Below are 15,211 nucleotides of genomic sequence, written 5' to 3' on the forward strand. Positions count from 1 at the left end.
AATTTAATTCCAAATCAATTCATGTTTCATGTAAATGTTGGTCTTTGTCCATGTTTGTTTGTGTATGTATATATATATGTGTGTTCAACACTAAGAAATAAATTCACCAGACACCCTTGTAAACATCCTACATACTGGCAAGAGTCCTTGGTCCTGTTAATAATGCTAAATCACTAGAATCAACACCAGATCCTATTGTATTACTTAAGATAATCTGTCAAAGCAGATTAACTATAGTAATATGAAGAATCAGGTGTTCTTTGACTTCTTTCGAGTAGTATATATTTTTCAATTATGCAGTAATCCACAGTGTTCGGGATGTAATGCAGCATCAGAATAACAAACCACATATTGTTCATATGTACTGATATTTATATTTATTTTCAACTATTATTTACATACTTATTGTACACTGCATCTCAATGAGCACATGAACGTCGTTCCAAGGATTGCACACAGATCCGACACACCAATCCCTTACATACACATCACATGCATGTGTTCGTCAATACTGACATCCAATACAATTCTTCAGGACAATACTCCTGCTTGAGCCCATGCAACAAGTGCTTTATACATGTATGTACAAACCCTTTGAGGGGAATATATACAATCTGGTATATATAAAATAAAAACAAGTAATGTACAATGTTGAATGGAATACAGGAAACAGTTCCTTCAATTTATCAGAAGTGTTTGGGAATGGCACAATAGTTGCTCTATTTTGGCATTAAATATTTCATTTTCTACAGGGATGATCTTTTAGATGTGGATTTTGTAAATGTAGGATAAACAATCCATTGTCATAGCTAAACAATGGAAGTACTGTATGAGTTGATGAGTATGACACCGATAATATTTTTAGATTAATTTGTAAAGCTGTTGAATTGTACAGCCTAACAAACTAAAAAATTGTGATGATAGATTTATGTGAGGAGAGGTGAATTTTAGCTTACAATCTTCTTTTTAAAGTCGCATATTTTTATATTTTTTTTAGATTACAATATTTAAAAATGTGAACAAAATATTATCAGGAAAATAGACTAGTTAGGGCTAATTACCCCAAATGACAAAATATGAAATCAGCAGCCATTCACTGATATGTAGACACATGAGGTAAATGAAACTTCAATATGTATCTTCAATACAGATGTTGAAAAATAAAACCCCAGAAAAAATACAAAAATATAAAAAATCTGGATTGCATAAATTAAACTTATGTGAAATCTGAGGCCAATTTCACTGATACGTTTGCATCCATACTATTGAACAAAACTGAACAATATACCAACTAGTGTACTACTAACACACTACATTCTTCGGAGAACAGTATTTCGTACAAATGAGCAAGGAAGAAAACATGAGCAAGTGTTACAAAGGACTGAAAACATCCACCTTTAAACTGATTTAAATTAAAGCATGTTTAGTCAGCATCGACATATTATGCATTTAGTGACTATGCACTAGCGAAACTACAGAATGAGCACTAGATGGTGTAGACGCTCGCTACACACAGCACAATTGCACAGAACCCTTACTTGAAAGTAAATCATTTTGAACAAAGTTTCCATTTGCTTCTATCAATACAGATTTCGTTTAGAATCACCACATGAGCAAGATTTGTACATGGCATGTTCTTAACATATGTAATATTTCAGTTTCCATTATAAAAAATTCTGAAATTACTATCTCCACTATTATCTGTAAGTGATAAAAGCTTATAACCCGGCACCCTTGAGTATTCTTCATCTAGGATTATTAGTTGATATATATATCTAGGCTACATTTCTTAATAAACAAAATTATGGAACTTATTGAAACCACACATTCAAGAATAGTTCTTTCAATTAATAAATATGAACATATTTTGGCAAATTATTGGTATTATAAATGAAATGTAATCGTGATTGTGAAATAATATTCTGTTTCCATTCTCCATGTTGCACACTGAGCACTTTAGGCTGATGGTTTGATTAACATAACAATGCATCAATGCTGCCTCTTTTAACAAACAACAACAAAAATCAAAGACCATTGACCGTCAATATCAATCTGACAGCTGGCCAAAACTCAAGACAGCATTAATTCCAAAGACACACAGCAAAACTGGAAATTCACGTTCCATTTTCATGGTGTTGAGTGGATAGAGTGAAGAGATCAGAGATAGAGGAATAAATATATGGACTTCTCACAATATCACAAGGACGAATATGTGTTCAGTATCCATGAAGAATAAATGCAAGAATCAAGGGACCACGGCTGCAGAGTACACAGTTGACCACACTGTACGTCACACACTATACGGAACTAGGTTGTTCCAGAGAGTGAAATGTTTTGGCACTTGTAATATCACTCCGGTCTTTCGTCTGTTGGTGAAAGGATGGTCAGGTGACCATCCAAAGAGCACTTTTGATTGGCAGTGATGAAAGCAGGCTTCATTTTGATTGGCTAGGCTGCCCGTTTGTCAGAATGTGTCGGTGCTATCGTGTGCACTTCGTCTGTGACCTGGCGGAAACATGCCAACCACTGGCGCTTATCATGTTCATCGTTGGCAAAGAGTGTGTGTGACTGACCCTTTGTGCTGTCCTTGAATGAAACTTTCAGGACATTCCGTACTGCAATAGAAAATAGTCAAATTGTACATAAACACAAATGCAGAATTTGCATGAAAGGTATCAATTTTCTTTTCTCGTTAAACGTTTTAAACAAATTACTAACTTCAAGATATAATAGCTTTAATGAGAAGTAGAGTCCCTTCTCTGATCAGAAATAACATGACATGTACCTGTTTGTGTCTGACTGAAGGCGGACCGGAAGGACCCCATCTTGATCTCGGTCTCCATGAGATCCTCCACCACCAGGTCCTCCATGGGGATGGGCTGGCGGTACACCTGGTACATCTGAGACCCGTACTGGTTCGTGAGGCGCGTGGGGACAAGGACCTTGTCGAACAGGAACATGTGCAGCTTCTGCAGAGGGAAATATCAAGTTAGCATTGGCAGTATTGACACATGATGTGAACAAAATCTGTAATGACAAACCCTCAAGTTTCTCACCATGATGTTAATATTTACATAACTGAACATAAGGACTTGTATCTTCCCAAAAACATGATTAATTTGGGGACACACAATCTGAGCAGAATCAGTGTGTACGAACCCTTAATTTGTTTTTGGTTCAATGATTGATTATAAGAATTAACTTTCTCAAAGGATGTTTATATTGTGTTAAATTTCCATGGGCAAAAAGAGGCTAACTTTCGTTGGGTGAGTGAGTGAATTTGGTTTAACATAGCTTTTAGCAATATTCCAGCAATATCACGACAGGGGACACCAGAAATGGGCTTCACACACTGTACCCATCTTCTGTTTGGGGACTATACCGATGATATTATGCAGACTGAAATTAGTATAACACAGCTGAATAAGATATGAAGACTTACGCTTCCTTTGTTGTTCTTGAGCACTCCATTACAGATGAGGCTGTGAGAGTCATCTATCTCTGTCAGTTTCTGATCATCGTATATGTAGGTGAGACGAGACTGGTAGTAGCGACATTTAGCCTCTCCAGTCTTCTTGTCAGCCTCAGCGATGTAGTACTCTGCCAACTTAATCTGAAAACAAATGAAGAGACTATCAGTATCCTGTCACATTCTTCATGTAAACATGCTCAATACTAACGCACAACTCAATTAGTCATGTTATTGTGTACATTATTATTTAAATGAAAACAAGCGGGAAAATTTAAGGGATGAACTATTTGACTACTTACAGCTTCCTGAAGGTAACCAGCATCTTCATGATCTTCAGGCGTCTACAAAAAGGAAAAACACAATAATTAAATGACATAACTATACAAAGTATTGCAAGTCATCAGGATACATCAAAGATTTAAGATACTTTTGAATGTTCATAAATTATCAGATATAAAAGATCTAAAATACTGTTACAAATGTTCATAAATTATCAGATATTTCAATATTAAATTTGGGATATCCCCTACATATGGTATTGAATCATTTATTAATGCCACCTACATAGTAATACTTACATATTTGAGAATACTTCTGATGAGCAGTGGGTATTTCACAAATCGGCTCCTGGCTCCATCTAGAAGGCTCCACAAGTCCAGTTTGCGACTGAAGGGAGATTCCTGGCATCTCTCAAGAAAGTCGTCGACAGCAGGGTCACTCTTCTTCTCATCCAAGAGTGCCTTGCCAAACACCTGGTTGGCACAAAACTCGATGTATGCATCCAAGGACGAAATCTGAAAAAAATAAAAATAAAACATTGTAAAAATATTTAAGGTTCAATAAAAATGTTTTAGTGACTTTAAAGATGTTTCAGGATGTGTTCAATAACTTACACAATTTGTCAACTTATATAGATAATAAACATTAATATAGATTTGATCCGTTCTTACCCATTCCAGGACTTCCCCTCCAATACCTTGTGTCGTGCCATCAGGTAGTCTATGTTTCTGAAGGCGGGATACTAAGTCTGAAAATTAAAAAAAAAAATTCAATACATAAAATATGTCAAGATATAAAACCTCTACTAAATTTAATTTCATAAAAAGTACTGTATATTAACAGGTTAATTATTATCACAATAATTATAATGACCATCACTGGGCCTCACCTTCATGAACCTGGGGTAGGGTCTTGATGGGTCCGAATATCTGCTTGAGTTCTCCTGCCGTCATCAACTGCAGTTTGGCCATTGAGTCATTGTAGTTCTGAAAGAAAGCAATAATTTATAAAAAATGTTTTGTGTATTATACACTACACTATGCCACAACAGACCTTCACCCTAACATTAACATTCAATAGCAACACATGCTCACAGTATCAGCTGTGTGATATACGTCAATACATACCGGCATTACATGTGTTATGACGCATAGAACATATGGTGTCAGTTTCACTGAATGATCTTATCTCAATTCAATTACCAACAACTTTGTACATCTATATATTTCTGACGCTTGTGTTGCTGTAAACATGTTGACATATATGATGTAATCCACATGTATTCTCACCTTCTGGACATTGTTCAGATCCTCAATCATGTCTTGCTCGCCCTGATACAGCTCATAGATGGCCTAGAAAAAAACAGATTCTATGAAACAGGTTTCAAAAAGCAGTTGAATTGTTTGTGAATTTGCTTCCTATTTTAATAAAATAAGAAAATCTAAATATTTTATACTTATCCTGCATTACTATGTCTAAGGAGTAATGCAGGATAAGTAAAACAATTAGTACAATCTAAATATGTTTTACATTTGTAGATTTATCCTGCATTACTCCTTAGACATAGCAGACAAACTGATCTACAGGGTTTATTTTTAACAGATTTTGGCATCAATTTCAGTTGATTTTATTGTTATTATATATTAACTCTTTTAAGCTGAGCTTGCTAGACAGAATTTTTCTAGACTTGGGCTTTGGACTAGTCGCAAAAGTTGTAGACTGAGATCAAACTCCCAATCAGCTCTCAGTATTGTTATTGCCCTACATCAATTCACTATTAAATTGTTATTATATTTAAATAACTCAAACAGTTTTAAGATTCATAAGTACAGTGATGAATTCAAGGTCAAAACATTACTTTGTGGTAGAACAATATTATTGTAATCAATTCTATTTATAGATCATTCACTTATTAATTATTTCAGTTAGATTGAAGTGTGAATTCAAAATCTCAGTAGTATTAATGTTTCTATTATATAAATGTTTTCCGTAACAAGTCATTTTCTACAAATTCAGTTGTAGCCCCCACATGCGACGCCACTCCTCAATTCTCCTTATATGGTCAATGGACTGTTTAAATTCCAGCCGAGACAATTTAGAGCCCTCCATTCAGTTACCATGCATGCTGCCAGCAGCCATTATTGATTCCTTCAGCCAGGGCACACACAGTGGTGGGTTTCTATATCTAATACACACTGTCGAGAGTCATTACCGTCACAACTGTTTCAATGGGGTAATTCTTCAGGGAATTCAACGTAAACGAACATTCTCTTTGAACTGCCTACAGGAATCGTGACCAATAGTAATGCTCCCCCCACACACTTGGAAGCATCAAAGTACAACAGTTACAAATGACACCGTTGTCAGGATGAAAAGACCCTTAACCAATTCTTCACACCCATTATGCAATATCAACCAGTAAAACTTAATGATATCCAGCCGTTTTGAGTGAATTATATTTTGTTGAAAATCACTTTTTATGTCCAGAAATTCTGGGCTGAAATTCAAAATGTAAAACCAATGTGAAATTAATCAATTAATCTAAAAGACACACTATTCTGACGCAAATCAGCACCTTTAGTTCATTAATTTTTCATGAAATCTGGCGAGAATCTAATTTGATTCCTGAAATAGCATCCTGGAAGCAAGTAGCCTTTTCGTGTACTGTAGTTGCAGAGACAATATCTCTCTCTTGGATACAATACAAGGTCAGATGCACTAAATCAAGATAAATCTCCAAGAATAACCAGACTATTGAGATTTCAGATTAACAAAATTGGTTTAAGGTACAATACCGTCTCATTTTTAAGATCAATATATAAAAATAAGCCAGCTAGAAATCAATGGTCAAAAATAACCTTCCAAGGCATGTAGCAGACCACGACTGGTCTATCGATTCCTGCTATTCTGATAAAGAATTGTTATAACTTATTGATAGCCTATTTAGGGTTCAAACTGTCACCAAGGCAACAAGCAAAACAAATCATTGAGGTTGTTACAACAATTGCAGTTGTGTAAACTTACCATTATGTTCAAAGTAATCAACTATCTCAGTTAATATAAAGATTTCCTATTATCAACATGGCAAAGTCATTAGTACAAAGAACAAATCAATTTCACCAATGGTAATACAGGAATTATCAATCAGTGGTGGTTACTAATATTTTGAATTATAAACATGACCATTTACAATTACAAGCAATTACTAGAACAAAAGTGTGGTTTTAATAAAAAAAAATTATTATTTTTTTTAATATTATTAAATTTGGGGATGATCTAACCAGGATATTTACAAGGTTTGCAAAGAGTGATCATTGTAATTTGAAGACTCCTACACAAAGCAGTCCATCAAGTTGAGTGATCATCGGACTGGCATTCTCTGGAGGAGGAGCAAGCGTTGAGAAGTGCCACAATCCTACTTTAGAGTCAAGCCTTGTGTCAGGGAATACAGTCAGTCCATATACAGACGTATCACTGCCATTAACCTTACAAGATTTCGTTTACAATGTACAAGAGGTTGTTATTGAGAGCAGGGCGACCATGGAATATTGGATTTGTGTTTTACATTTAATTACATATAAATATCTGACAGAAATAATTCCCGAGTTTTCTGTTATTAAGGTTGGCATGACATAGTTAATAAAACATTTCTGGAATAATTTAAGAGAAAACAGTTTGAGATGGTCTCAAACTGAAACAAGTACAATCTTCAAAACATTCTTATTGAATCAAATGTTTGAGACTCAAAAAGTCAAAACAAATATTTCTCATTCAACATAATTTTATCTAATACATATATATATAGTTTATAATTAGTTGGAAAATTATTTGGGGGGTTTTCAAACTACTCATTCTGATATTCTAGCATTTACTCCAGGTAGACAAAATATTTTCAACTGACCTCCTGCCTCTTGATATCCCGGTTAGTCAGGGTATGGAGGTTGCCACCATCTGCCATCATGTCGCTCCAGGTGCGGGTGAGGCGCCGCTTCGCAGGGGACGGCTGGGGGGCCTTGTAGGGGGACAGGTTCTGTCTGCTGGGGGTGGGTGGGACCTTGAAACGCTGAAAAAAAAAAATCATCTTATTGTTAAACAGGTAGTCATTTACTTTTCGTCCATCAAAACAAAATTGTTTAAAGTTAATTATTTCATTGGATTGAGGCTTTAGTTTACTTTTCACAATTGACTCAATGTAGACTGATGATAATCAATGTTACCTTGCCAGATGCAGATTTGCTTGGCGACAAGAGATTCACAAGTGAAGATACTCTCAAAATGGATCTGCGACTCTTTTTCTGAAAGAAAAAACATTAATTATTAAAGAATGATATTTATAATCAGATAACAGGAACACAGATCCATATTTGAAAAGTTTCAAAAAGTTGTGCAAGAATTTCATAAAGTTCAGTACAACACTAACGACAGTTCCTATAATTTACCTGTGCACTGCAGTGACAATCTCCACCTATTACAAACAGTGGCCCAGTACTGGAGCAGTAGAAGGATAGATCAGGCTCAAGATGAGCAGCCATCGTTTAATGCAACCGTTCTCCTCCAGTCAGTGTAATAAACTGATCAAATCATCCCAGTGGCTTGGATGTTTGTGGGGAGATCAACGCAACAACACTGCTGTAGCAACTATTGATCCACCGGAACTCCATCGCTTTGTGACGAGGTAATGATCAGCGGCAACCTCCTACTCGCAAATAGACAAGTGTACTGTCTGTGACGTCACATCACGCTTACAACTACGCTCACTGACGAGCAGCGTCGCTGTTGTAATGAGCATTTTCACGCTGTTATCATGGAGCTGGAACAACTTTTTTTATGTTTTCAAGGTTAACTAATTTGTAAGACTTGCAAGTGGTTATTTGGAGACATCCATTAATAAGCCATATATGGCGTGTTGATGTTCACATGCAGGCTCTAGATACAGTGTCAAACAGTTCGGTCCCATGATTACAAAATGACATTCAATGCCATACAGATTGTATTGTTTATCCTTTAAAAGGCAAAGATTGATTCTTCCTACATTGCCTACTTACGTAATGTTATGACCCACCTTAAATAATTGCTGTATTTATACAGTTTGAAAAACAAAACCTTTTCAGGTCTCTTAAATTCAAATTGTTATTTATGATTATAATTGTTTCATGGTTTATCTTAATGATTTTTGTTTGTTAGCATGTTATGTGTTATAAACTTTTAATTCTATTTCTTAAAAGTAATAATAATTCAGGGCATACTTTTATTAAATATATGTTGATCTTAAATTGTAATGGTCTTAGTAAAGTGTTCTGAATTAAAATTAAAAACTAGAGTGTCTACTGTAATTAGCACAAGTAACTCATCCCAGCAAAAAACAAAACATATCTGCATTGAAAGAAACATTTGTAGCCAGGAGGAACGCATATAGTCATAAAAAATCAAGGGATTTATTTAATAAACAATATTTGTTGCTAATTATTAACTCAATAACAATAACTTGTTATCAACAACATATTTTTCTGTACACCCATTTCTGTGGGAACAAAGCCACTTTGACTATAGACCATCTGCTTAGGCAAGCTTGTTAATGGGACATAAACGACTTGGTACTACTCATACTAAAAATACCAGTCTGACAAACATTAAGGACATCTCATACAAGACAGCTTTGAAATCAGTATGACGTGTACTTGGGAGGCACAAAATGCTTGCATATCAGGAACCCAAATTTAAATCCAGATATTAGAAATAGCTCATCTTGTCACCAATATAGAGCAGGCAAACACAGGAATGCTGCTGAAAGGAAGGAGCATTGACTACACAGCGTCTTCGTTGTGATCTGACGTCACATCGCAGCATCATAGCTCCATGTACAGATCAATACAGCATGCCAGTGATAGCGACACTGCCAGTAAGAAGCACAAGAACCACTTCTACTTCTGTCATCAACAGCTGACTCTGAATCTATTTCAGGATGTCGAAGAAATCAGTTTTTTTGGGAGAGTACATGAGTAAACAGCTCCAGGTCTCATGGAACAATTTCATCACTGGCCTGAAATAGGTCCTTAACAATGAACTGGGTTGGAGGAGGTCATCTTGGTGGTGTATGTTTTACTAACATAATATCATACCAAATATGCTGTTTTCCTCGGAATGAACCTGTTTGACACTTATTGGGCATTTTATTTAGAAGCCAAAGCAACAACATGTGTTAAACTTTTCAGGCTTCATTAATACTCCAAAGTAATACACGATCAACATGACATATTCCCCAATGCTATTTTCCACACACATAACTGACATTCTATATCCTGAACACGTATGAAGTAAAGTGAAGCTTACCTTTGTCAAAGAAATGTCCAAGCTTTGCACACTCAGTGCATCATCATCTATTTTCCTCTTTCGCTTTTTCTGAATCGAAGAAAACAAACAATATTCATATACATATTTGTCTTTGAAATAAAACATCATCCCATTCTGGCAGCATGGCTAGGAATATTCATGCCTGCCACCATTACATCAAGCAAATTTTACAAAAAGTGGCAGTCATGATTTAGAATAGAACACAAATAAGTATCAATAAGTATCTAACATGTAGTAAGTAGTACAAAGTACTGATGATGAAATATTGATACTCTGTAACGTTGAAAAATATACTTACAAAAGGAGGAAGCTCAAATATGGCGGATATTGAGTTCCGTCTTGTGCTCCTTTTCTCAGGCATTCTGAAAGACAATTAATTTTTAAAATATTTCTAAAATGTCTCAATACTAATTTAGTAATCTACTTGTTCCTTAATAAAGTTCTACCTTTTCATCATGTTTACATGAAACACCAACAATACAAATCCCCAAATGCATTGATAGCGCTCCTTTCAACAAGGTTTACAAGGGGGAAAAAAAGTAACCAGTTCCAGTCCTATTCTTGCAAGTTACTATTCATTAAACCATCTTACTATTCATTAAACCGTCTTAGCAGGGGAACTGGTGAACCTGAGCATTTTCTAACTGGTTTTAACAGAGAAGGATGTCTTAAGGTATGCCATTCTACTAGCCCTCAAGACACCTTGAATTGAGCTAGTGATATCACTGCTAATTTGCATCCCTGCTTAGAAATCCTGATTTGTGCAAAGTAGAAAGTACAACTGAAAGTATTGTCCTTTTAAAAGCATGTCTGACTTGGGTACTAATAAAACACTCCACATGATGGGACATAATCCCCATATCACATCCACACACAGTACCACATGGCACAAGAGGGTGTCTCCAACTTACTCCAAAGAGTCAGTGAAATAAAATATTTCAGCCTTGCTGGCCTCACAAAATTCAAATGCACAGGGGTCTTGGTTATCCATTGCTTAGTGCTGACTGAGTTTCTTAGGGAATGAGTGACCCCTGACAGACAGCCCCATATAAAGGGCCCTGGCCAGCCCCAGGTCATGTGATAATGGCTGGATCAGCCAATGAAATTGCACTGCACCCCAGGGACTTGCCCCTAGTAATTTCCTGTCTTATTACAAGCTTAGCCAACCCTTTGTTATTTCAAAGGGGCCATGGATTAAGAAATAAGTGTCAATGTTAAGCATTATTGTGCATGAAGACTTGAAATATTTAACATTTTAGAAAAGAAACAATGTTTTTGTTTGAACATAGAAGAATTGGTGATGTAGAAACAGCCTTGTAGGAAGTTATTAGTGTAAAGGGAAACAAACAATGACATTGTAAACTAACTTTCATCTTTTCTGGACAAAGACAACTTATTATAAAATCAGGGTGGGGTTTTGAAGAACTATGTCTGTAGCTCAAAATTTAAAAAAGAAATTGCCTGCAGAACGTTCTCGTTTTATGAGATACTTTTATACAACTAGTATGTTTAAATATGTTAATAAAATTTTCATTCAGCTGTTCAAATACTATATATTAATAATAATACATTTCATGCAGGGATGGTACAAATGGTATATTTCCTCTAGACAATTCTCAAATATGACAGGTGCTTGTGTATTGAATGTTTTTGCCAAATGACAGATTGCATATCATAAACTTGGAACTCTGTATAGATGTGACATAACCGGGACAAGACTGTGAGTTGGTTGTAAAATTGGTCCTGGAATCCGCTAAACTATGACACAAGTATACAAGTCAAAGAGGCAATCACCTAGTACCCTTGAAAGTAAACACCTCAACCTTCACGCCTTACCCACCCAAACCCCGGGAAAGATCAACACACAAATTACATAAACACTACGCCATTGCCCTCAAAGAAGAAATGTTTTTGAAAAGGTGTAAAGTGTCCCTGTGTTTGCCTTTGAAGATGTTAAGGCTGATTATGCATTTCCAGTTGCCTTTTACTCCCTACATCCTCTCAAGATTTAGTTAAACCTTCTCGCTGCTAGCCCTCCTAACAAAGAGATTAAAGAAGCAATAAAACAATAGAGTTATTGGAAGGGATTAGTGCCAGCTAAACTAGGCAATCAACCAAGAGAGATTCAGTAGCCTTCTACCATAAAAACAAAGGGTGCTAATATGTCCGCCTGACAGCCACCTATATTGCTGTCTATACACCGACTCATTGATAGGCTGTGAGGAACTGGACCTGCCAGCTCCTTCCAGCCGCTGCTGGCCCTATCCAAACACACACCAAACAGCTAATTAGTCTCTTGTTATTTCTATCATGTTTGTAAATTACCTGGATTACCACTTCTGAAAAGTTAAATGCTAAACCAACTAATGAGAGTGTTAAAACAACATCTAGTATGAGTATCTTTAGTAAGAGATATTCTGTCTTTGATAACATTGATTGAGAGCCCCATGAGTGTGGGAACTACACACAAAATAATTCCAGTTAAAAAACACATCCACTTGAAGTTTTCTATTATGACCCATGACCTAGGACATTTGGTGGGAATCTGTAAAATCAACTTTACTAAATCAGCTGGATACTTGACCATGGGTAATCATTACAATGGGACAGCTACAAAGTAAACAGTGAGGACATTTGGGTCAAAACAACTATGCAGGAATATCAGTGACAGTAATGGCAACAATCTCTAGTACTTTGCCACTTATTCAGTGTTTGCCACTGACCAAAACATGTCAGTGGTCCAAAGGGCCAGCACAGAAAAATCTAATAGTCCTATTGGATCTCTACGAGACACAATGGTCCTGACCAAATTGGGTTTTAAATGGTACTACTTCATTTTGTGATCAGGATGAGAAACTAGCCAAGGAGGTAACCACTGTACCATACCGGGAGCTTAGGTTGCTGAATTTGCGTAGAGTTGATCCCAAAATTTACTGGTCTAAAATATGCTAGTCTCGGACCAGTGGAAGCCCTGGTGAACACTCCTTATGTATATCGAAATCCACCTCTGATGAGTTGAATCGGTTATTTATACAAAATTTTATTAGTTTTGCACCAGATGTGCATGTTTAATAGCATGGGACATATTCCCAGGTGTCACATAACACTTGTGAGATGCTGTAGATATGCAGAATGTACCAGAAAGACATTTTTTCAGGCTAGGGTCTGAATATCAGCCTTTGAGTCTTAGATAAATCCCTATTGGTTACACATAGGTTCCCAACTGTTGAAAAAAGGTTTCATTACTAGGATACTAATATATCTAATATTAAGATATTGGGATACTTAAAATATATATTGTTTTAGAAACAAATGAAACATGTTTACATTCTCTCATTATAATTTCCATCAACTGTTCATAATATACAGGAAATGTCAACACTAAACAGATACTAGAACTGCATCATAGTTTTGCATGGCTGGCCATGAGGAAAGGGACTGGTTGTATAATGAGCCCCAGGCCAGGTTTTACTGCTGGTTACATGGGGCTGGGCTGGTATCTATGGGTCTCAGCAGGAAATCCTCTCATTCACAGATATATGGAGACAGTTCACAGCAGATGCAACAGGTGAACACTTGCCTCATTTCCTCTCCCTTGATAGCAACACTTGGTAACAGTATCTTTCACACACTTTGGGGGGAGGTAAGAAGTGGAATTATCTTGACATATGCCTAAAATTGTATATATCTATAATTGGAGATATTGAAGTATGTGGTCCATTAGCTGTCACTTTTTTAGGAAGGATTATTTCGTTGTTTCATTTAACACTTTGCAGTGAATCCCTGAATGCACTGACCATTGGAGTACAACCCATAACAATCCAGCTCTTCCTACTTGTATAGGCTACTTTACTTTGGCGACAGGAGCATTGGTAACCTGTGATTGAGAATTCACAATTATGTCTTTCATTAAAATTGTTTCTTTAGTGAGTGAGTGAATATGGTTTTACTCGGCTTTTAGCAATATTCCAGCAATATCACGGCGGGGGATACCAGAAATTGGCTTCACACATTGTATCCATGTTGGGAATGGAACCCGGGTCTTCTTTGTGACGAGCGAACGCTTTAACCACTAGGCTACCCGACCGCCCCCAAATTGTGTCTTTAAATAGGTAATACATGGCTGCCAGTCCATAGGTTAACCACAGAGGATAGGGGTATCTTCTAAAAATTAAACATTACATATTAATAAACTGCTTAACCCACACTTTGATTTCCTTTGATACAGGTCTTGTAAAATACAGCATCAATTAGTAAACCTATTTCACTCACACATTCTGTGAATGTATAGGCATAACTTGTTTATTCATACACAATACACATCCTATATGCGCTGTGGTTAAAGGATATGGTTGAATGTATAATCTGGCCACTGGCAGCCTAAGTAATAAATAGGTCGGTCAGAACCGGAAGTCGAACAAGATGAACAAGGCATTCATTGTTATTTTCAAATAAAATACAGACCTATGTATGGACTGACTATTTCAATTTGTGATTGTGTCACCTGAAACCGAACATATCAGCAGCATGAATTGTTCTGGAAAGCGCAAGACCATACAACCATGTCACAAGTTTCCAGGTTGACACTGTCAATGACAGTAGGCCAAAACACTAAACTTGATCCACGACCTGGGATCGTCAACGTCTATTCAAGTTATATCTTTACCTGAACACGTTTTCTTCATCCATGATATCGTGTACTTCTCGGTTGCTGATCTATCTATAGTTTGACGATCTTATCCAATGCGATCGGCGTATAAATATTGCAAATTTGAAAAGATAATCAACTAAACAACTCCAAATCACATCAACAAGGTGCTTTGAATATGGCGGCGAATGCTACGATTTTGTTTTTTAGCCAATCACATTGCAGGAAATCGTGTTTACGAGTTACTTCCCTTAGAATGTTTGGCATACCGCACATGACAAGCGAAGTGTCAAATTTCATAGCGGTGCTCTTCGTCAGCCTCTGAGTCGAAGTAAGTGACAGCGGTCATCCTCGTTACGCATTAGTGATCGTACGGTACAAGAAGACAAAGGCGTGATGAGTGTTGCGGCATTGAAATAGACAATGTTTGTACATTTAATGGAGTAGTCGTAACCTTTGCA

At 36.4% G+C, this 15,211-nt stretch overlaps 1 protein-coding gene across 3 annotated transcripts; it reads right to left on the reverse strand.

The window, feature by feature from the left end:
- Window positions 1–387: 387 nt before the first annotated feature.
- Window positions 388–14,918, reverse strand: LOC139444966 (rho guanine nucleotide exchange factor 3-like). 3 transcript variants are annotated; one of them, XM_071225995.1, is made up of 13 exons: window positions 14,769–14,918; window positions 10,401–10,464; window positions 10,082–10,150; window positions 7,969–8,046; window positions 7,653–7,814; window positions 5,041–5,103; window positions 4,641–4,737; window positions 4,423–4,499; window positions 4,051–4,266; window positions 3,772–3,813; window positions 3,443–3,613; window positions 2,786–2,969; window positions 388–2,615 (listed from the first exon to the last, which is right to left on the reverse strand). In XM_071225995.1, exons 1-13 carry the CDS (start codon window positions 14,789–14,791, stop codon window positions 2,449–2,451), a joined length of 1,413 nt encoding a protein of 470 aa, XP_071082096.1. In that variant the 5' UTR covers window positions 14,792–14,918; the 3' UTR covers window positions 388–2,448. The 3 variants fall into 3 exon arrangements, with proteins under 3 accessions (XP_071082096.1, XP_071082097.1, XP_071082098.1); XM_071225996.1 differs by lacking the exons at window positions 10,082–10,150; window positions 10,401–10,464; window positions 14,769–14,918 and adding an exon at window positions 8,191–8,327; XM_071225997.1 differs by lacking the exons at window positions 7,969–8,046; window positions 10,082–10,150; window positions 10,401–10,464; window positions 14,769–14,918 and adding an exon at window positions 8,191–8,327.
- Window positions 14,919–15,211: the final 293 nt, after the last annotated feature.

Source organism: Haliotis cracherodii, unplaced genomic scaffold (genome assembly GCF_022045235.1).
Source record: "Haliotis cracherodii isolate W230 unplaced genomic scaffold, xgHalCrac1.p SCAF_6, whole genome shotgun sequence".
Classification (NCBI taxonomy): domain Eukaryota; kingdom Metazoa; phylum Mollusca; class Gastropoda; order Lepetellida; family Haliotidae; genus Haliotis; species Haliotis cracherodii.

What these genes read in the sequence shown, in the direction of transcription:
- LOC139444966 (XM_071225995.1), bottom strand. Translation starts at nt 14,791, where the DNA reads ATGGATGAAGAAAACGTGTTCAG. An exon ending in TATTTGAGCTTCCTCCTTTT is followed by an intron (nt 10,151 to 10,400) that starts GTAAGTATATTT and finishes TCTTCGATTCAG; the next exon opens with AAAAAGCGAAAGAGGAAAAT. An exon ending in TCAAGAACAACAAAGGAAGC is followed by an intron (nt 2,970 to 3,442) that starts GTAAGTCTTCAT and finishes TTCCCTCTGCAG; the next exon opens with AAGCTGCACATGTTCCTGTT.